This window comes from Salvelinus namaycush, chromosome 25 (genome assembly GCF_016432855.1).
Source record: "Salvelinus namaycush isolate Seneca chromosome 25, SaNama_1.0, whole genome shotgun sequence".
Classification (NCBI taxonomy): Eukaryota; Metazoa; Chordata; class Actinopteri; order Salmoniformes; family Salmonidae; genus Salvelinus; species Salvelinus namaycush.
In genome coordinates, this window is record NC_052331.1 from 23,251,601 (window position 1) to 23,275,212 (window position 23,612).

Genomic DNA, 23,612 nt, shown 5'->3' on the forward strand with positions numbered 1-23,612 from the left:
TAATTAAAACAAGCTCAAGTGTCACACAGTCTCCAACAGTATGCTCCCTCTAATTCTCCCATCTCTCTCTCGCTCTCTCTCCCTACGGCCATGCCTCAAGACTACCTGGCCTGACGACTCCTGGCTGTCCCCGTCCCCAGTTCACCTGGTCGTGCTGCTGATCCAGTTTCTGCTGTTCTGCCTGCCTATTCAATATGGAACCCTGACCTATTCAATGTGCAACCTTGTTCCAGACCTGCTGTTTTGACCCGCTCTCTCTCTCTCACTCTCTCTCTCTCTACCGCATCTGCTGTCTCAACCTCTGAATGATAGGCTATGAAAAGCCAATTGATATTTCCTCCTAAGGTGCTGTGCTGTTACACCCTCTATAACCACTGTGATTGTTATTTGTGATTAACGTTTCAACATCTTGAAGAACGATCTGGGCTTAATGCCCATGTACTCTTATAATCTCCACCGTGCACAGCCCTTAGAGCCAGGTTCCTCTCTAGGTTTCTTCCTAGGTTCCTGCCTTTCTAGGGAGTTTTTCCTATTGTTGAAATCGGCTAAACTTTGAACATTGCGATATTAAATAAATTATAGGAAAGAAGCATAGAATCAAAGGAGTGAAAGAGACTGGGTTTTATGTCAGAAGTTAATGGTTCTCTGAAGAAAGACAGACGGCTTTGCAATGTGTTGGGTGGACGGGAGGAGCAACATGCTGATATAGGGGAGACAGATGGACATCTGTGGATTAGGTGAAGGAGGGGTTGAGGTCAGGAGGTGAGGTCAGATTTTTAGGGATAGGGGGCAGTATTTTCACTTTTGGATGAATTGGTGCCCAAATTGAACGGCCTCCTACTCTGTCCCAGATGATAATATATGCATATTATTATTACTATTCGATAGAAAACACTCTGAAGTTTCTAAAACTGTTTGAATTATGTCTGTGAGTATAACAGAACTCATATGGCGGGCAAACTTCCAAACAGGAAGTGAGAATTCTGAAAAGGGTCGATGTGAAAGTCATCGCCTATTCAATTCCCTGTAATTTATGGATCTGTTTGCACTTCATACGCCTTCCACTAGATGTCAACAGTCAGTAGAACGTGGAATGAAGCCTCTAGTGTGATGTGGGACCGGATGGGAGGGGAATGAGTCAGTGGTCTGGCAGAATGCTAGTTTCTAGTCATGCGCGCTGGTCATGGAATGGTCATGTGTGCCATTACTTATACAGACATGAAGAAATGCTCCGGTTGGAACGTTATTGGATATATATGATAACAACATCCTGAAGATTGATTCTCTACTAAGTTTGACCAGTTTATTCGACTTGTAATATAACTTTTTGAAGTTTTCGTCCGACGTTTGCCTTCACTTGCGCCAGTGTTTGGACACGTGTACTACACATGCTAGCTAAAGTTGCTAATTTGACATAAGTAATGGACATTATCGAACAAATAAAACGATTTATTGTGGAAATAGGATTCCTGGCATTGCATTCTGATGTAGATAATCAAAGGTAAGGGAATATTTATGATGTAATTTCGTATTTCTGTTGACTCCAACATGGCGGAGAAATGTTATTTATATTTGAGCGCCGTCTCAGATTATTGCATGGTGTGCTTTTTACTAAAGTTTTTAAAAAATCTGACACAGCGGTTGCATTAAGAACCAGTGTATCTTTAATTAAATGTAAAACGTATCTTTCATCAAAGTTTATGATGAGTATTTCTGTTATATGACGTGGCTCTCTGTAATTACTCCGGATATTTTGGAGGCATTTCTGAACATGGCGCCAATGTAAACCGAGATTTGTGGATATAAATATGCACATTATCGAACAAAACATACATGTATTGTGTAACATGATGTCATATGAGTGTCATCTGATGAAGATGTTCAAAGGTTAGTGATTCATTTTATCTCTATTTCTGGTTTTTGTGAAAGCTATCTTTTGCTGGGAAAATGGCTGTGTTTTTCTGTGGCTATGTACTGAGCTAACATCATTGTTTGGTGTGTTTTCCCCGTAAATCCTTTTTGAAATCAGACATGTTGGCTGGATTCACAACAAGTGTATCTTTAATTATATGTAAAACATGTATCTTTCATCAAAGTTTATGATGAGTATTTCTGTTATTTGACATGGCTCTCTGTAATTACTCCGGATATTTTGGAGGCATTTCTGAACATGGCGCCAATGTAAACCGAGATTTGTGGATATAAATATGCACATCATCGAATTGTGTAACATGATGTCATATGAGTGTCATCTGATGAAGATGTTCAAAGGTCAGTGATTAATTTTATCTCTATTTCTGGTTTTTGTGAAAGCTATCTTTGGCTGGGAAAAATGGCTGTGTGTTTTTTGGATTTGGTGGTGATCTAACATAAATATATGTTGTGTTTTCGCTGTAAAACATGGGACCCGATGGGTAGATTAACAAGATGTTTATCTTTCATTTGCTGTCTTGGACTTTTTAATGTGTGAAAGTTTAATATTTCGAAAAAATATTTTTGAATTTCACGCGCTGCCTTTTCAGCGGAATGTTGGGGGGGGGGGGGGGGTTCCGCTAGCGGAACGTGTGTCCTAGAAAGGTTAATGGAGTAATAAGGGTTTAGTATCTTGTTACCCTCTTCCTGTAGAACCATAAGATGTAAGGATTGAGAGAAGGAGGAGTGTCTTAAGTGGGATGTATATAACTGTGATGGTGAGAAATGTTTTGCTGTCTGAATTACAGCTGTACAGATCTTTAGGGAAGAACTAACTTGGGTAAAGCTTCTCTAGTGTCTGTTAGTTACTTACTCTGAAAAATAAGAACCTAACACTAGCCACTGTGCTTCTACATCTGCATTGCTTGCTCTTTGGAGTTTTAGGCTGGGTTTCTGCATAAACACTTTGTGACATCTGCTGATGTAAAAGGGGCTTTATAAATACATTTCATTGATTGAAATCACTTTTTCATGTGGCCAAAACTGACAGCTGAAAAAAAAAAGTGTTATGAATAACTACAGTAATTAATTGCTGTGGCATAATGCATCTGTGCACTCTATCAACCTCCTTGGAAAGGTCAAATCCTCGTTTGAGATTTCTGTTGTGATTTTCTATTAATTTAAACAGGTCTGAATTTGACATTTCAGCGGGTGTTTCCAATGGTCTTCAGAAGGCCTAGCTTTGTCCACTCTCAGCAAATGACAAATGGCTTTTCAAAAAAGGACATACATTCTTACCCTTTCTTTTTCACAATTCCATATCCCCAGAACCCCAGAAATAAAACAAGAACATTTTTGGAACATGAACCAACAATGGATGCCCTCCAGGAGCTTATTATACTTTACATTTTCTCCAAGTAAGGTATCTCCAATCAATTAGAGGTCTTACCTTTGCTGATGTCCTGGTACTCCAGCCACAGCTGCCTCTGGACCTGCTTGTTGGGGTACCAGATAGTGCAGGCCTCCTCGAAGCCGTACACTGCCTCTTGTACAAAGTGATTACCAAACTCCCTGAGGATGGAGACAAAATCACTGCGGAGGGTGGCACCGTCCAGGGAGTGGATGGCAGAGCTGAACGCTGATAGGAAACACAGTGAAGGAGTTAGCAACGGACAGGCTATTGACAAATCCATAGTGCCCTGTGTAAAACAGCAAAAGGAACATAGAAACAGACATAATCTGACACACACAAAAAGTACCAGTATTTACTGTACATGTATGATGATACTTATTTTTACTACATTCCATACTCAGAATAAATTATTCTGTCTATGAACAGAATTGTTTGTTCGTTTTTAGGTCAAAAGTAAGTAAGACGCAGCTGCCGGTATTATAAAATACGAAACATAAGCATACTGTACACTTATGCTGCACTTCAATTTCAAGTTTTAGGTAAACGTCCTAATGAAAACTCAAGTTTGTGAAATTATGAGCTATGACAGTGATCAGACTGTGATAAAAGTGCCATCTGTAAACTTGAGTCTTTCTTTAAGTCTTAAATTGAGTCCTCATAGTTGAGTCATTAGTATTTACACTTGCTGGTGTTTTTATATCTTTGGGAAAACACTAAATAACATGTACAGCTCTTCAACTTTTCCATTATCATTCAAGAGCCCTAACATTAACATCCCACCACTCACAACAAGCTACTCCCACACCACATTTACATTATGAAGCAACAGTGATGAATGACACAGAACAGTCCTTGTGAAAGATGGTCCTTTGGTATCAGGTGTAAAAATCAGTAACCACCCCCCACACACTTCTGTGTCGGATGAAATATGAAGACCTACAACAGTAAGAGTAATAGAGCTAGTAATAGAACATTCCTATCGGATATGCATTAGTAATGACACATCTATATACAGTATGTAATGTTTATGTTATATTACAAAAACGTGTGGCGAATTAACACAAAATGCATACAGATACATAGGCTAAATGATACATATGGTAACCATAAGAAAATAATACGAAAACAAATCCAAAAACCATTCATGCCCAAATAAACTATTCTGCAACTTTCTGTCAGTCTGAAAACTCATTACACATTCATATAAAAACTTTTAGCATGTTGATGTGGGCTGTTCAGATGATGAAGCATCACCATATGGTAAAACATTAGATAAAAAAATAACTAAATAGAAACTCCAAAAGAAAAAAGAATAGTATGAAGAACGTCAAGGAGCTCTACAGCAACGTACTCTCAACAGTAGAGAGCCCTTCTGAGAAGTAGTGCTTCACTAAATACTAGGGATGGGCATTTGAAATGATTTCCGTATTTGAATAATATCATTATATTTTTGGGGGATATCCGGATAGTCGAAATGAACACTTCAATAGAGATTTGATGGCGTGATTTAGCTGAAATTACTGAAGCTGGAAACATATCTCCCTCACTAACTTTAAGCATCAGCTGTCAGAGCAGCTTACCGATCACTGTACCTGTACACAGCCCATCTGTAAATAGCACACCCAACTACCTCATCCCCATACTGTTATTTCTTTTTTTTGCTCTTTTGCACCCCAGTATCTCTACTTGCACATCATCATCTGCACATCTATCACTACAGTGTTAATGCTAAATTGTAATTAATTCACCACTATGTCCTATTTATAGCCTAACTTCCCTAAAATTACTACATTTGCACACACTATACATAGATTTTTCTATTGTGTTATTGACTGTACATTTGTTTATCCCATGTGTAACTCTGTGTTGTTGTTTTTGTTGCACTGCTTTGCTTTATCTTGGCCAGGTCGCAGTTGTAAATGAGAACTTGTTCTCAACTGGCCTACTTGGTTAAATAAAGGTTAAATAAAAAAAGTGTACTTTTTTTTTTAAAGGAGAGCTGGTGCCCTGCTTGTTTCAGCAGAAGGGTGGGGGAGGGGCAATAGAGGAGCAGGCGCTGGTGTGTGTGACAGTCTATGTGTGTGGCACGGAGGGAGCGCGCGAGAGAGAGAAAGTATGGAGTCAAATCCGATTCAAAAGTCGAACAGGTTTGAGATGGAGCGTGTGAGCAAGCAAGATGAAACATCATTGCAGAGCAAATACTTGAGTCGAGTGTGCAGAGGACGGGTCCCGCGAGCGCAGGCCAGCGTGGTGTGCGCAAATTAAACTTGAGAGCTTGCGAGTGTGACTCTGAGCGAGCAGAACTGCATTTCCGCACCTAGTAAATTCATTTGAGAGCAGAGATTTTTGCTACTACATGTCAAACTCTTACTACATGTCAAGACCCACAACAAATTTCCAGTTTGCCTCCAAAATCCATTTTGCTCTATAATTTCATATTAGGGAGATTTCTAGCCAATGAACATAGCCTGTAGCAGTCTACTGAATCGAAATTGGTCAGGTTATGTAATCACGGCTTGATTGCTCTCTAACCTGATTAAAGGGGACGGTGAAAGGTAATAACAATAATAATAAATAATAACAATAATTAATAATAATAAAGAAGTCAGTTCGATAGTTTTTCAGGAGCGTAATCAGTAGAGTAATCAACTATGATTTCAATATTGAAATTGAAGTATGTAGTTAATTGATCTTCTGTTATTAAAGCAGGTTATTAATGAGGCAAACTAGGTTAACGTCAGCTAGCTAAGAAGCTAACTACTAACTAGCTAGCTAACTAACGTTATTGATTTATCCCCATTAGCCGACGCCAATGGTGACAGCTAGTCTTACTGGGGTCCGACACATAACAAAAAATATATTACAGACAAAATACTTTACAATTGACAAACATTTTAAAACATTAACATGTAGTGTGTGTGTGCACCTACAGTACCAGTCAAAAGTTTTTCTTTACTTTTACTATTTTCTACATTGTCGAATAATAGTGAAGACATCAAGACTATGAAACAATGCACATTAAATCATGTAGTAACCGAAGAAGTGTTAAAGAAATCAAAATAGATTCTTCAAAGTAGCCATCCTTTGCCATAATGACAGCTTTGCACATGCTTGGCATTCTCTCAACCAGCTTCACCTGGAATGCTTTTCCAACAGTCTTGAAGGAGAGGTCAAGTTCCTAACCAAATAATAGACAATATTGTTAACCGTTAACTGCATATTTTAAGATAAAGTTTGATTGAAATATAGATTTAATAACTTTTACCCTGTCAGTTTTTGTGCAGTAAAAGTAAATGAGAATGACCTCAAACCATTTCTCTCTCTCCATCACTCTTTCCATGCAGGTCCACTGGCACTAATATGTTCTCTGCTCAGCTGACAGAGACAAGAGATACAGGAATCCATTATGTTCCAAGTAGGTTACCTTGGCCCTCCTGTAGGCACAGCACTCTGGGGACTTCCTGCAGGTAACCATGATATTCACCAATCACCCCCGTAACTTAATCATTAGTGGTACTGAGAGTTCCTCTAATTTCTTTGACGCTGTATGAAGGTATTGTGCATAGGACATGTGTCACGTAGAGAGGATGATGACTAACTGCTGTCTATTGGTTAGAAAGATGGTTCAATACTGAATGTATGTGATAGTCATTGCTAAACAATATGAGTATTGTAGGTAAGGGATAAAGTGAAAACCTATAGGAGGATAGCTCTTCACGAGGTGGGTTGGTCATGAAATGACAGCAGGCTGTTCAATACTGAGCCATGGTGACTGATAAGCGCCGTGGATTGGTACAGGGCAATTCCATGGTAACAGAGTGATGCTGAGACTCATACGTTTCACTCTAAAATGTATGTCATACAAACCAATGATTGCAAATTGTTAAAAGTAGTTAGTCCTTGTGCATAGAGTTATATGGTCAATTTCCCTTTGAAATCATTGTTTTTTGTTTGACATACATTTTATAGTGAAACATCTGAGCATCATGATTCCATGATACCATGGAATTGCCCTATAGCTTGGCTCAGTCACACATCATGTGTTTTCACTTATTTGGATAAATTATTATCCATAGTTGCCTCATTTGATACAGCCACAGCCGTCTTATAATTGATTGTTACCTTGAATGCAACATTAAGATGTTAAAACATGAACTCTGTCTGTGACATTTCCTGACTTCTTATTTTCCTCTCTCTGTTCTCAGGAGACAGGTCAGTGTGTGTAGAGAGAGCACGTTTGACCAGGTGGAGTCAGGCTTCTACTTCATCACCCTGGCCCACTACGCCAATGAGGCAGAGGATGCCAAGTTTGGACCAGTGAGTCACCAACTCATCGTATGCCTTACACAACTCAGCACATATGTATTGCTCCACCTTCCTCAAACTGTAATGTCCTACTTTTGTTGATCTTTTTACAAATGTCTATGGATAGTACAGGGATTTTAAATTGGGAATTTGACTCCAACCTAAATCTAATTCCATCTCCTGTATTGTTCTGCCCTATCTATAGATTATGCTGATGCTCCACTGTAAGAACCTGGAGATCTTCATTGGTTCTGAGGGAGGTGACGTGGCCACAAACAGTGCCTGGAACACCTTCCAGCGCTACTGCTGTCTGGAGAACAGCCAGAGGGTGGTCAAGACACCTCCTGTAACTTCATCTTTAGTGTGTCAGCTCTGCTGCACCTGGGAGCTAAAGGTATGGCACCACACTCCCAACAGTCATGTATGCTTAAACATACTTGAATGTTCATTTATGTGCAATCAGCAGTTGAAACAATAACAAAGCGTTCTCCCCGCTCTGTTTCGGTAAAAAGCTGAGGGATTCAAATTCATAGACAGAGCTACGGATGCAAGGACTGACCATCGCGCCTCCTAAAACCCCATTAGAGGAGACGACCCAAGTTCCTCACCTCAGACCTCCTCCGATGGGTTTTGAGAAGGATGTGAGTAGAGAAAGTGAGGAGTTGAGCAGAGATTAATTGGGACAGAGCTCATGTCATTGTTTTGGGTGGAAACTTATGTTGAATGATACATTTATTCTGTTTGCACTTATATCTTTGTTCTACTCGTCCTCTTTCCACAGATGACTCTAGCTTACTGATAACATCTGACTTGATGGGACTCCTGTATTACTGACTATATAAAATAAAATGTCCAATGCCAAATGGAAATAATTTCAGATTCTGTAATTGATAGACAATGGTAGTTCCAATCACACAATTTCTATAAAACAAATATATTTTCCTTAGTGCAATGTTTGGTGAATGCATGGTGTTGTTTTTTCCACAGTCCTCCTGAATGCTGTGTGTACTGATTTAGTTCTAAACGGCCATCATCAAGTCAATCCTCACCTCCTCCATCACTGCAACATATTGTACAGTCTGCTGAGAGGGTCATTGGCTGCCACCTACCCTCCATTGAGGTCCTGCACGACTCCAGGGCAAGGAAGCGTGCAGGAAAGATCATTGCTGATCCCTTCCACCCCCTCTTCCAAAGACTCCCCTCTGGAAAACGGTTCAGGTCAATCATGACCAAAACCTCCCGCCACCTGAACAGTTTGTTCCCCAGTGCCGTGGTCCTCACCAACTGGCCACCTGGTACACGATGATCCTCTCATCCATGGACATCGCATTCTGCACTATTCATAAACAGACTATGCACCCTGCACTATCATCCCAGAACTACACATTGCGCTTTGCACTATCTGCACATCTCATACATGCATAGTTTATGTATGTGGATCTGTGTCAATTCTGCATCTATATATTATTTGTTTTGTATTCTGTTCATCGTCTGTCTGTACATTCTGTTTATTGTGGCAGCACCATTTCACAGAGTCAAATTCCTGTACATGTGAATAAAGCTGATTTAGCTGGTTTATCATGTCAGTTAACATTCTATTATTAGGGACTAGTTATGTACTGTATGAACTGTAGCAGATTCTCCCTTTTGTGTGTCCTTGGGCTTAAGAATTCTCTTCGGTCATCGTCACACATTCCTATAGGCAGGAACTCAAACAGGAATTACCCATCGTAAGGACTGTTCAATACTGGTCTGACCAATCGGAATCCATGCTTCAAGATTGTTTTGATCACGCGGACTGGGATATGTTCCGGGTTGCCCCTGAGAATAACACTGATGTACAGTTGAAGTTGGAACTTAGGTTGGAGTCATTAAACCTCGTTTTTCAACCACTACACAAATTTCTTGTTAACAAACTATAGTTTTGGCAAGTCGGTTAGGACATCTACTTTGTGCATGACACAAGTCATTTTTACAACAATTGTTTACATACATATTATTTCACTTATAATTCACTGTATCACAATCCAGTGGGTCAGAAGTTGGACATTACCGTCCTGTGAGTTTTCAGTCCAACCCTAATTTAACACACCTGATTCTACTAATTAGCTGCTCAACAAGACCTTAACTAGCTGAATCAGATATGCTAAATTTGGGTTGGACTGAAAACCTACAGGACAGTAGATCTCCAGGAAGAGGGTTGGGGAGCCCTGATAAACAAACAGCTCTGCAGTCCATCGCAAACAGAATGCTTGTAATAGCCAGTCACAACACTGGACTGGCCAATGGCAGGAATTTGCTTGTTCATCCAACAATCCAGTGAAAGTGACCAATCTAAGGTTTCTAGACACGCACCTGCCTTTATTAAGCCCCCCCCCACCTGAAATCCAAACCAAAGGTGTCTTGAGCGAGAGCAATTTTAGAAATTGAGAGCGAAAACTTGACAATGACAAGTGACTATTACTGGTGAACAATTTAATGCATTCGAATAGATTTTTTTACACATTTGAAATATATTTATTTGTTTACATTTCTATATGTATTTTTGATATATGACTGACGTTCTGCTCGCTCAAAGTCACACTTGCAAGCTCTCAAGTTTAATTTGCGCTCTCAACTGGCCTGTGCACTCGCGGGACCCGTCCTCTGCTCACTCGACCACATTTATTCTCTCTACCCAGTGTTTGCTTGCGCAATGATGTTTAATTTTGCTTGTGCGCTCCATCTTGTGTGCGTTCGACTGTTGAATCGGATAAGACACCATAGTAAGTAGCCAAAACGACTCGCGCTCGTTAAACAAGCTTGTTGCTGCCATAGGTAATATATCATACCATATGGTAGTGCCTGTCTTGACTGCATCAAATCAATGAAAAGAAGCTAGTTAGCTACAGTAGCAGGCTAGCCAGCTAAAGTAGCCAAACTAAGTTGGCCAGCTAGCTAGCTAAAGTAGCCAAACTAAGTTGGCCAGCTAGCTAATTAAAGTAGCCATGATAAGTTAGCCAGCTAGCTAACAAAAGTAGCCAAGCTAAGTTACTAAAGTAGCAAGGCTAATTGATGCTATTTTGCTGTTCTCCCCTGTCCTTGTCTAAAGGAACTCCATCCATATGAAACAACAGCCTACATGTTCATTGATCATTGTAGTATACTCCTTCCCATTTAACCAACTTAATTCCATAACTTTAATTCCATTTTGCATTGATTAGAAATCTCCCACTTGTTCCACATGGAGCCTCTGACTGTGATTTGATTGACCGACAATAATAACAAGCTACACATGTCATACGTGTAGGGTACCGGTGCGTCTTTTTTATGGGGCGCATTCATAAAAACTGTCATAAAACTATTACAATTTAGAATGTAATGGTCTATCCTTGTAGGCAATGTTGCAATGCAGACAATTATATTACATTTTAGACAAAGCCTTTAAAAATATATATAATAATCAAAAAACATTATACTCTCCCAAGTAATTGTATACTAACCTCCGTTTGGATATTTCAATATTCTAATAACTATTTCCATCCTTACTAAATACCTATCAGCAGGGCCTGTCAAAATCTTTTGGTTTACCTCCGATACAAAGCTATGTGGATGATGATAGCTTATCAGACCATGAAGGGAGGCTGTGCTAAACCATGGCTAAGTGATGCAAATGTGGAATGCTTCAGGCTAATGTAATGTGCCACATTTTGACTTGACGTACACTGTTGAAGTGTGTACGTAGCTCACTGCATAGAAGATTAAGAGAACCTTGCATTTATAAAATCCTGATTCGAATTTTTAATAAATAGAACCATAACTAGAACCCTTTAACGATGAGTTGGTTACCTTGAGAGAGTACCCACTGGTTCAGTTTGACGTGGTACAGGATGGACCTCAGCCGCCATTGCTGGATGAGTGGGTACCCAGAGACCTCACTGTAGTTTACCATTCCTGTAAGAGACACAACATATCAGCTATGATTTTCCATTCCAGTTAACAGTGCTTCAAAGCATAACATGAAAGAGGTAGATGAACAAAGAAAATAACTAATGTTAAGGACAGATAACTTGTACTGCACATTCGCAAATAGCGACTATCTCTTATGCAACATACAAACAGTGGCTGTCGGTGACAGATCCTTAATTCACTCTCTGATGGGTTGGAAAAATACTGATCCACACAAAAGACAATCATATAATGGTATCAAGCACTTTGACTTGATTACTAAACCACCAGATAACAGAATAGAGAAAAATCATTCACATTCTGCCTGCCTACAGAGGCTTGACGAAAACCTTAATTGGTTAGTCCATCAAAAATGTTTTTACAGATGCCTTGCTTCTTATGGTAATGATTGACTTGGTCAGCTTGTTGTGGATAAGAACAAATCATTGATGGCAAGAAAAGCATAACAAATGTGGCTATGAAAATACATTGGGACATGGCAACATTCATCATCCAAATCCTTTCTCCAGATGAGATGAATCATTGCTATTCTACCTCTGGTTTCGGTGCGAGTTAAGATCCCTCACACTTCACCATATGTAGCGTTGGCACGGTGATAAATCATCTCATCTCCTATGGCAACTGTCAGCAATGCTGAGCTGTGAAAGATATCACACCCATATATCAATGTAACTTTCCCTTCATATTCTAAACATCTGGAAGATATCAAAAGCCACAACATATCCTTGAAGCTTTGAGAGCTGCTACATCGTCGGTCAAAATATCTGCGAGACATAAAAGCACATTCAGGATGTCATGGAGTAATTCACAACTGTATGAGGACATTCTGGGCCCATGTCACAACATATCACCCTTCTAGGAGGCAACTACATGTTTCGACGCCCAGAGGAGGACAGACACTGAAAGATACATTTAATTCTACTGAAAGTACTACTGAATGAGAACTGTAGTATTGTATTGTCAATGTGGTATCCTATTGGTATTGAGTGATTAATGCCAGAACTTACCAATTCACGACTGTATGAGTACCTATCATGCTTCTGAGAGACACTAAAATATATACTTTTTGTTTTCATTACTAGTGAAATGAGAGCCATGTTGTCCTATTGATATTGTGTGGGTAATTTGTGTTCCCCTGGAAAGAACACAAATACTGTGTAGAGGATCATTGTCTTTCAGTATAAATAAGGGGTAATGCATGCACTGTATTTGTAATTCAGCTAGAGAGCCAAGTGAAAATTGTGCCGGTAACCGTTCCTTTTTAAAGCTATTCTCTGGAAATGAATCGCTTGGCAGTGGCTTGACATATCGTATGAACTTGATGAATAAGGCTCTAAATGTGATGTTCACGCATTGTCCTCACCTTGAACAACATTCATTTATCCCTTCTTATGGGAAAACGCTCCCCAAACAATATAATTCCTGGTTGTAGGCGCAGTGCTGCACCGTACCCGTCCCGTTATAAAATTAATAACAAGCCAAAACATATACAGGCTATATTCTTTCTTTTCAAAGGCCTTGTCTCCATTTACCCCTTGGGTGCTCTGCTCTCGTTGTCTGACAGAATGATTCATATGACTGAACTTAACAGTCTCTACCTAGCAAACCAAAATTGGTTCTGTGAAAGTTCCCAGAACATTCGTTAGGTCACGGCAAATGGTCTCATAACACAAAAAGTGTCCAGTCGTGCTGATGATTATAGAACATTTGTATAAAACATTCACCTGATGTTGCAAAAATGTTCCTAGAATCTGTTATGTAAAGGTTCCCAGAATGTTTCATTAGGTTGTGGGAACAGTCTGGTGAGAACATTGTGGGGACATCACAAAAGAGATGTTGACAAAACACAAAAACTGTCGTTATTCAGATGATTCTACAATGTTTTTTTAAGGTGCAAAAAACATTAATCTGATGTTGCAAGAACGTTTCCAGAACACATTTCAAATCAAACTGTTTGTCACATGCTTCGTAAACAATAGGTGTAGACTAACATTGAAATGCTTACTTACAGGACCTTCCCAACAATTCAAGGAGAAAGAAGAGAGAAATAATAGAAAAGTAAGACACGCAACAATAAATACATACTGAGTAACAATAACTTGGCTATATACATGGGGTACCAGTACCGAGTCGATGTGCAGGGTACGAGGTAATTGAGGTAGATATGTACATACATATAACTAGGAATAAAGTGACAGTAGTAGTTCGCAGCAGCTTATGTGACAAGTCCAAAAAGTTTGTGCAAAAAGGGTCATTGCAGATAGCTATTTGGTTAACTATGTAACCCTTTCCTGCAGTCAATGACCAAAAGTGCCCTCTTTGGCCTCATGAGTGGAATGTTATTAATATTTTTCATAATTCTATAATTCATGAAATAAAAAACGAAAATCCGGTGTATTAACATACACTAGAATGAACATAGATTGAAGAGAGAAAGAGAAAATACACAAATCAAGGACTAGGAGGCAGAGGAGATCCGAATATCAAACCCAATGTGTAACCATGATGGAGCTAAGATCTAATACCCTGAGGGCACTTTTAAATCTCTGTGCCACCACGGCCAAATCTTTTTCTAGAATCTTCTCTCAGGAAAATTCATAGCGACAACCACAGGTGGAAGTTATCTTATGGCTCATAGAACCCCATTAACTATGGGACCCAATGTTCCATTTCACTCTTGGATAAGTAAAAGAATGAATGACTGAGGGAAGATGTGGAACATTGGGAATTACCAGGCTGACACTCCTCCACTAATCTAATGGGAAACTAAATGTGCGTCCCAAATGGAACCCTATTTTCTATATAGTGCACTACTTTAGACCAGATTCCCCATAGGGTGCACTATGTAGGGAATTAGGGTGTCATTTGTGACACATCCTAACAGTAATATAGCAGCAGAGCCCCACTCTTTCTCGGGATACTGACAAGAGAACTAAAGCCTATAGGAGGAGCAAAATGTTAGCTCTTGAAAAGATGTATGGAATGGCTGTACATAATGCCTCAATAATCCAATGGCAAACTTAAATGGTAGAAAATGATCATATACAGTGCATTCGGAAAGTATTCAGACCCCTTTTCTCTCTCATTAATCTACATTCAATACGCCATAAAGACAGCAAAAACTGTTTTGAAAGTTTTGCACATTTATTAAAAATAAAAATACTGGAGGTTCTGAGCGCTCTAGAGCAGGTTTTCACCAAGGATCTCTCTTTACTTTGCTCTGTTCATATTTCTCTTGATCCTGACTAGTCTCCCAGTCCCTGCCGCTGAAAATCATACCCACAGCATGATGCTGCCTTGACCATGCTTCACCGTAGAAATGGTGCCAAGTTTCCTCCAGACGTGGCGCTTGGCATTCAGGCCAAATATTTTAATTTGTATTTTTTAAATTTAACTAGGCAAGTCAGTTAAGAACAATACTTATTTTACAATGACAGCCTACCCCAGCCAAATCCGGCCGACGCCTTGGTCACCTCCCTGACCAAGGCCCTTCTAACCCGATTGCTCAGTTTGGCCAGGTGGCCGGCTCTAGGAAGAGTTGGTGGTTCCAAACTTCTTCCATTTAAGAATTATGGAGGCCACTGTGTTCTTGGGAACCTTCGAATGCTGCAGAGATATTTTGGTAACCTTCCCCAGATCTGTGCCTTGACACAATCCTGTCTCGGCGCTCTACGGACAATTCCTTGGACCTCATGGCTTGGTTTTTGCTCTGACATGCACAGTCAACTGTGGGAGCTTATATAAACAGGTGTGTGCATTTCCAAATCAGGTGGAAACTAATCCAAGTTGTTGAAACACCTCAAGGTTGATCAATTGAAACAGGATGCACCGGAGCTCAATTTCGAGTCACATAGCAAAGTGTCTGAATACCTACAGTTGAAGTCGGAAGTTTACATACAACTTTTTTTATTTATTTATTTTTTATTTTTTGTTAGGGGTGGATCAGCTTAATATTGCGGAAAGAATGTTGCTTCCAATGTAATCGTCTGCATCATTTCCAATCCCCCATATTTTTTTGGGTAAATATATATATCCATACACGTATGCATACATATACACATACCTATATAGACATACATACTTTTTTAAAGAATATACCTTTATTATTATTCCCCGCAAACCCTACCACCGATCCCCCAATTGGAGTAAACTGATAAACATTTCTGTTTTTACCTTCAATTTATACATCTTATACACATTTTACAGACACAGTCTACTTTATAATAGTTCTCTCTTGTTTGTTCTTAGTCCTTCCTCTATTTCTGTTGTCCATCCAGTTTGATTTCCACTTGTAACTGTGCTATTTCACAAAAGCTCCGCCCCTATACACATTTCACAGATCCCGTATGCCCTACATTGTTTATCTTGTTATTAGTCCCACCCTTCAGCTCCACTCAACCCTTCCCATCTATCTTCCAACATCATCCATTTCGGATTTTTATTTGCCATATATTTTTCAACTGTGCTGTGATGCTTCACAAAAGATTTGAATCTTCCTATTCTCATAGCTTCCACGGATTGTAAATTAAAAATAAACATTTTTGCTAAAATAATTATTATATTATTGATTGATTGACTATGGCTTTTCAAATCCCCCAGTATTGCTATCTGTAGCGTTAGTTCTACGCAAATGTTGCAATTCTTCAGCCATTCCTGGACCTGTGACCAAAAACGAGCTACATACGGACAATACCAAAATAAATGATCTAGTGACTCTGCCTCCTCACAGCAGAATCTGCAGAGCTGGGAAGATTGTATCCCCCATATATATAACATTCTATTAGTTGCAAGAATTTTGTACAGTAATTTAAATTGAAAAATTCGAAGTTTTGAATCTGGCGTTGTTTTGCGTATCAATTCATAAACCATGTGCCATGGAATGGGTACATCAAAAATCTCTTCCCAACTATTTTGCAATTTATATGGCACAGCTGTCAGTTTTTTGGTCCTTAAATTAAATTGGTATATGTTTTTATTTATCACACTTTTCTTTAACCATTTATGTTCTTTAATATAGGGCCGACATACAAGTTCCTTACTTTTTTCCCCTTCTACTTGCCTCTTCCATTTTTGTGGTAATGCTGCAATTAATTGGTTGTAATTTTGGGTAGAGCAGACATTTCCATATGTCTGTGTTAGCTGCATGTGTGACATTACTCCACCAGTCCTATTTATGATATCATTCACAAAAATTATACCTTTTTTAAACATTTCTTCAATAAATACAGTTTTTTTTATCAATTACTATATTTGAATTTAACCACAATATTTGTTGTACTATTTGTTCCGTCCTTTCAGGTGGATTAAACTGAAATTGCAACCAACTTTCTAAGGCTTGTTTAAAAAATAAAGATATTTTGGAGATTATTTCCTTTTCAAACAACCGAAAGTGAGCAGGTGTAATCTGAATAAAGGGAAAAAGGCCCTTCTTGAACATAGGATGAGACATTCTTACCAATTTACTAGAGAACCAGTTTGGATTTAAGTATAACTTTTGTATGACTGATGCCTTTAGTGAGAGGTCTAACGCTTTAATATTTAATAATTTCTGCCCTCCGAATTCATATTCGTTATATAAATAGGCCCTTTTAATTTTATCTGGCTTGCCGTTCCAAATAAAATGGAATATTTTTTGTTCATATAATTTAAAAAGCAGGTCACTAGGTGTAGGCAAAACCATAAGCAAATAGGTAAACTGTGATATGATTAAAGAGTTAATCAGGGTGATTTTCCCACAAATAGACAGGTATTTTCCTTTCCATGGTAGCAAGATCTTATCTATTTTTGCTAACTTTCTATAAAAATTTATTGGAGTGAGATCATTTCTTTCTTTTGGGATTTGTATACCGAGTATGTCCACATCTCCGTCAGACCATTTAATTGGTAAACTACATGGCAATGTAAAATGTGTATTTTTTAGTGATCCAATACGTAATATGGTACATTTATCATAATTTGGTTTTAATCCAGAGAGGATAGCAAATGTATCTAGATCCTCTAAGAGGCCGTGGAGAGACTCTAGTTGTGGTTTTAAAAGAAAACATGAATCATCAGCGTACAATGACACCTTAGTTTTTAGGCCCTGGATTTCTAATCCCTTAATATTAATGTTTGATCTAATTTTAACAGCTAACATTTCGATGGCAATAATAAATAGATATGCCGATAGTGGACAACCTTGTTTTACTCCTCTAGATAGTTTAAAACTTTCTGAGATGTAGCCATTATTTACTATTTTACACCTAGGGTTACTATACATAATTTTAACCCATTTTATAAGAGATTCCCCAAAATTGAAATATTCTAGGCATTTATATATAAACTCCAGTCGTACTTTATCAAAAGCCTTTTCAAAATCAGCTATGAAAACCAGGCCTGGTGTCCCCGATATTTCATAGTGTTCTATTGTTTCCAGTACTTGCCTTATATTATCTCCAATGTATCGTCCATGTAAAAAACCTGTCTGATTAGGATGAATAATATCTGACAAAACTTTTTTTATTCTATGCGCCAAGCATTTTGCTAGGATTTTTGCATCACAACACTGAAGTGTAAGAGGTCTCCAATTTTTTAAATGGACTGGATCTTTATATATACCACTTGGGTCCTGTTTCAGTAATAATGATATCACACCTTCTTGTTGCGTGTCTGATAATCTATCATTTATATAGGAGTGGTTAAAACAAGCTAATAATGGTCCTTTGAGTATATCAAAAAAAAAATTGTATACTTCCACTGGTATGCCATCCAGCCCTGGAGTTTTCCCATCCTTAAAGGCCCCAATTGCATCAAGTAGTTCCTCCTCTGTAATTAGGCCTTCACATGAGTCTTTCTGTACAGATGTTAATTTTACATTATTATTAGGGAAAAAATCCATACAATTAGTTTCAGTTAGTGGAGATGGAGGAGCCTGAAACGAAAACATATTCTTAAAGTACTTTACTTCCTCTTTCAAAATATCATTTGGTGAATCATGCGTGACTCCATCATTTGTAACAAGTTTTAATACGTTTTTTTTGGTAGCATTTCTATATTGAAGATTGAAAAAGAATTTGGTGCATTTTTCCCCATATTCCATCCAGTTCGCTTTATTTTTATAATATATTACACTGGATCTTTCTTGAATAAGTTCCTCCATTTCTTTTTGTTTTCCCTCTAACTTATTCTGTGCCTCTATGGTACCGTTTTTATTGTTATCTAACTGTACTGTTAGTCCTTCAATTTCCTTTGTTAATATGGACTCTTTTGATCTAAATTGCTTTTGTTTTATAGATGAGTACTGAATTGCATGGCCTCTAAAGGCACACTTAAAAGTGTCCCATACAATATGGGGATCTGCTGTACCTATGTTATGTCTAAAAAAGTCAGTTATAAATTATTCTGTCCTAGTTCTAAACAATTTATCATCTAGTAGGCTTTGATTAAATTTCCAATATCCTCGCCCACGTGGAAATTCTGTAAGAGTAATATATATGCCAATTATGTGATGGTCCGACCGCATTCTGTCCCCTATCAAACACTTTTTAACTTTTGGTGCCAGAGAGAATGATATAAGAAAGTAGTCAAGGCGACTAGCTTGATTAAGCCTCCGCCATGTATATCTCACTAGGTCAGGGTATTTAAGTCTCCATATATCCACTAATTCCAATATATCCATGACATTCCTGATTTCCTTAAGTGCCTGAGGGTGATAGTTTGTAGTGTGATTTCCTTTCCGGTCCATAGAGGTATTTAAGACCGTATTAAAATCTCCCACTATAATAATAGAGTCTAGTGTTGCTTGTAGAGTTGATACATTCTTATATATATTGTCAAAGAAGCTTGGATCATCATTATTCGGACCGTATAGGTTAATAAGCCATATCTGTTTATTGTCCAATAACATATTTAAAATAATCCATCTACCTTGAGGATCTGTTTGGACAAGTTGCACATTTGGATCAAAATTACTGTTAATTAAAACCATCACCCCTTTTGAATTTCTTTGCCCATGGGAGAAATATATTTCGCCCCCCCAGTTCTTTTTCCACAAAACTTCATCTAAAACTGTTGAATGGGTTTCCTGTAAACAATAGATATTATAATCCTTCTCTTTTAGCCAGGTAAATACTGATCGTCTTTTCTTATTGTCTGCTAAGCCATTACAATTGTAACTGGCTATACTTATTTCACCACTTACCATAATGAGACACACCTTTCAATTATTTTTATCAAAATATATGTTTGTAAACATCCTATTAAAAAGTAACATAATGATTGAGTGTCTATATAGTTGTACCATGATATTTGCATTGCTACTAAGTAAACCTCCAATTGGTCCCTACTATTCCACCCGCTAAAAGCCCTCATCTCGAGTTGGGTTGTCATCCCAATGCCCGGCAGACCACCCTCGACCCCCTGTATCCCATAGCCCTGGACCGACTGGGATCCATCCTTTGAAAAGGGCACACAGTGCCATTTACCGAATTGAAGTAGATCCATTGCCAAATGCATTTCCATCGCCCTCACCTCGATTTTTATTATATATTGCTGTGGATCATCCTCTATAGTCCCTAACATCTTTTACTTCTTTCTTCGCAACAGTTGTGGGATACACACATACACCCACACACATTCAGCCCTTACCCCCACACAACCATAAGCTCACTTTCTCAACAATTGCACCATCCCAGAGCCCAACTCAAGATAGGTCATGATTTACAAATGTACTTGCAGTTGCAGCTGCATGAGAAGGCCTGCAAGACCGCACAAAAAATGAGCATAAATGTAGAGATTTATTTACCATTGTCACATCCTAGATGATGGAGGTCAAATGTACACCTTTTCCCTGAAACACCCACAATACGGCCACCCATCATGACCATGTTCCCAAGCATCTCCATGCAGTCCGACTTTGATTTCGTGCCACCAGGGCCACAATAATATACCCCCTCTCTGAATGTCCGAGTGTGACCCCCTCCCCATAGGTTACTGCAGCTAGTGTTGCCAGCACTGCCAATGCCTGGGTGGGGGCACCCCACCGGAATCCCCACCGGCTAGGTACAAGGTCATCAAGGTTCTCATTAGCAACTTTGAGAATTTCCTTGTTTATTATGCTCTCCCTTTAGGGGGCTTTGGCTTTGCAGGACCAACCCTGCCAAGCAGGCTCAGAATCTTGAGGGGGCAGTGCTGCTCTTGGTCTCTGACCTCATTTTGGCTGCATACAGACCGCTTACAGCATGCACATAAAACAGTTAGGGACTTCTCCTTAGTATCTGGGCCATTCATGTGGGTGTCTAGGGTATAGGGCCATGGACCGTACCATTAAAAATAGGATATTAAATAATTAGATATAATATATTTTAAAAATGTAGTTCCCCATGATAGGACAATAAATAAATAAGACGTATAATTCATTATAAAAGTATATCCATCATCTGAACAACATTGAAAGCCCTCTCATACCCGGCTCACAGCAATACATTGGCTCTGGGATATGCAACCATTTCATTACTCACTCACTCAACTTTCCAAACATAACAAATAAAATAAACACACACCACACCATCCACACATACTGTGCCTTCTGTTTACTTAGTTTTTATCTTCACTATGTAGAAATAGTGCTTGTGTGTTCAATTAGTTATATGTGAAGATTTATAGAAAAGCTATATTTTTTATTGTATTGTTACAATCAATAACCGGGCTTGAATTGTGTTTATTTTCCTCATCTATGAGAACTTTGTAATTTTTAAAATAACCATGGAGTAGTCTTTGTGTCTCTGAACAACAGGTTATCAATATATAGTTTATCAACGACGAGAGCTACTCGTTTCGCTTTTAATCTATTTTCTTTGAAAATTGGATACAGAACTTTGCGCCGTTCTGCAATTTCCTTCGGAAACTGATCATTCATGCCAATTTTGGTCCCAGCAAGTCTTTTACCCAGGCTTTTAACCATTATTTTATCTTTAAATGAAGCAAATTTGGCAACGATTGGGCGTTCGTACCTCTGCCCTCTCTGTCCGAAGCGGTGTACACGTTCAAGTTGGATCTTGTCGATAACTTCGCGTGGAATCTGAAGCGCTGTAAGAAGGAACTCTCTAACTACAGATTCAGGAACTTCTCCTTCTTTCTCTTGAATATTTGTAAGTACCAAATTCTCTCTCATGATTCTAGTTTGTATGTCCAGTAAGGCTTCCTTCAGAACGGTGTTCTCCTTTTTAATTTCATTCATTTCGGTTTCAATCTTATTGACTGTCCCTTTTAGCTTGTGTGTTTCCTTCTCCAATGTCGCAGCTTTTTCATCACTCATCTCTAGGCTTGCCTTCAACTCTTTTATATCTTTACTAACTAATTCAAGTATACCCAGTTTGTCATTTATTGATTTTAACAGATCGGCTTCGACCTTTACCATTCCCGGTGGTGAGAATATTAAATCATCAGTGTCTGTTGAAGAGTCACGTTTTCGTTTTTGAATCGGTTCCCCTGTCTTACTCTCCGTCATGTTTGGGTGTTGCTTGTTTTCGTAATATTTGTCGATAAATGTCTCTAGTCTTAGGATTTGTTTTGTGTTATTATCCAGATTGAAGGTTATCACCCACCAGATTATTTAGTGCTAATATTTTAGTCTAATTTAGCAGATATTTCGAATATTATGTTTTATCTTGAGGTGCTCTACATAACTTCGTTCAGTCCGCCATTACCTTTACGTTACCTTTACGTCCGCTGTGCGCCCATAGGGGATTTTTACAGTTTACATACAACTTAGACAATTACATTTAAACTCAGTTTTTCACAATTCCTGACATTTAATCCTAGTAAAAATTCCCTGTCTTAGGTCAGTTAGGATCACCACTTTATTTTAAGAATGTGAAATGTCAGAAAAATAGTAGAGAGAATGATTTATTTCAGCTTTTATTTCTTTCATCACATTCCCAGTGGGTCAGAAGTTTACATACACTCAATTAGTACATGGTAGCATTGCCTTTAAATTGTTTAACTTGGGTCAAACGTTTCGGGTAGCCTTCCACAAACTCCCATAATATGTTGGGTGAATTTTGGCCCATTCCTCCTGACAGAGATGGTGGAACTGAGTCAGGTTTGTAGGCCTCCTTGCTCGCACACACTTTTTCAGTTCTGCCCACACATTTTCTATAGGACTGAGGTCAGGGCTTTGTGATGGCCACTCCAATACCTTGACTTTGTTGTCCTTAAGCCATTTTGCCACAACTTTGGAAGTATGCTTGGGGTCATTGTCCATTTGGAAGACCCATTTGCGACCAAGCTTTAACTTCCTGACTGATGTGTTGAGATGTTGCTTCAATATATCCACATTATTTTCCTCCCTCATGAAGCCATTTATTTTGTGAAGTGCACCAGTCCCTCCTGCAGCAAAGCATCCCCACAACATGATGCTGCCACCCCCGTGCTTCACGGTTGGGATGGTGTTCTTCGGCTTGCAAGCGACCCCTTTTTCCTCCAAACATAACAATGGTCATTATGGCCAAACAGTTCTATTTTTGTTTCATCAGACCAGAGGACATTTCTCCAAAAAGTATTATCTTTGTCCCCATGCGCAGTTGCAAACCGTAGTCTGGCTTTTTTATGGCGGTTTTGGAGCAGTGGCTTCTCCCTTGCTGTGCGGCCTTTCAGGTTATGTCGATATAGGACTCGTTTTACTGTGGATATAGATACTTTTGTACCTGTTTCCTCCAGCATCTTCACAAGGTCCTTTGCTGTTGTTCTGTGATTAATTTACACTTTTCGCACCAGAGTACGTTCATCTCTAGGAGACAGAACGCGTCTACTTCCTGAGCGGTATGACGGCTACGTGGTCCCATGGTGTTTATACTTGCGTACTATTGTTTGTACAGATGACCGTGGTACCTTCAGGCGTTTGGAAATTGCTCCCAAGGATGAACCAGATTTGTGGAGGTCTACAATATTTTTTCTGAGGTCTTGGCTGATTTCTTTTGATTTTCCCATGATGTCAAGCAAAGAGGCACTGAGTTTGAAGGTAGGCCTTGAAATAGATCCACAGGTTACACCTCCA

At 38.9% G+C, this 23,612-nt stretch overlaps 1 protein-coding gene across 1 annotated transcript in view; it reads right to left on the reverse strand.

The window, feature by feature from the left end:
* The window catches only part of astn1 (astrotactin 1), a 235,296-nt gene that overhangs the window by 82,499 nt on the left and 129,185 nt on the right, over positions 1-23,612 (reverse strand). The window contains exons 15-16 of the mRNA XM_038963261.1: positions 11,459-11,563; positions 3,362-3,550 (exon numbers count right to left, since the gene is read on the reverse strand). Coding sequence (XP_038819189.1) covers positions 3,362-3,550; positions 11,459-11,563 — 294 coding nt within the window. The remainder of the gene's footprint in view (positions 1-3,361; positions 3,551-11,458; positions 11,564-23,612) is intronic.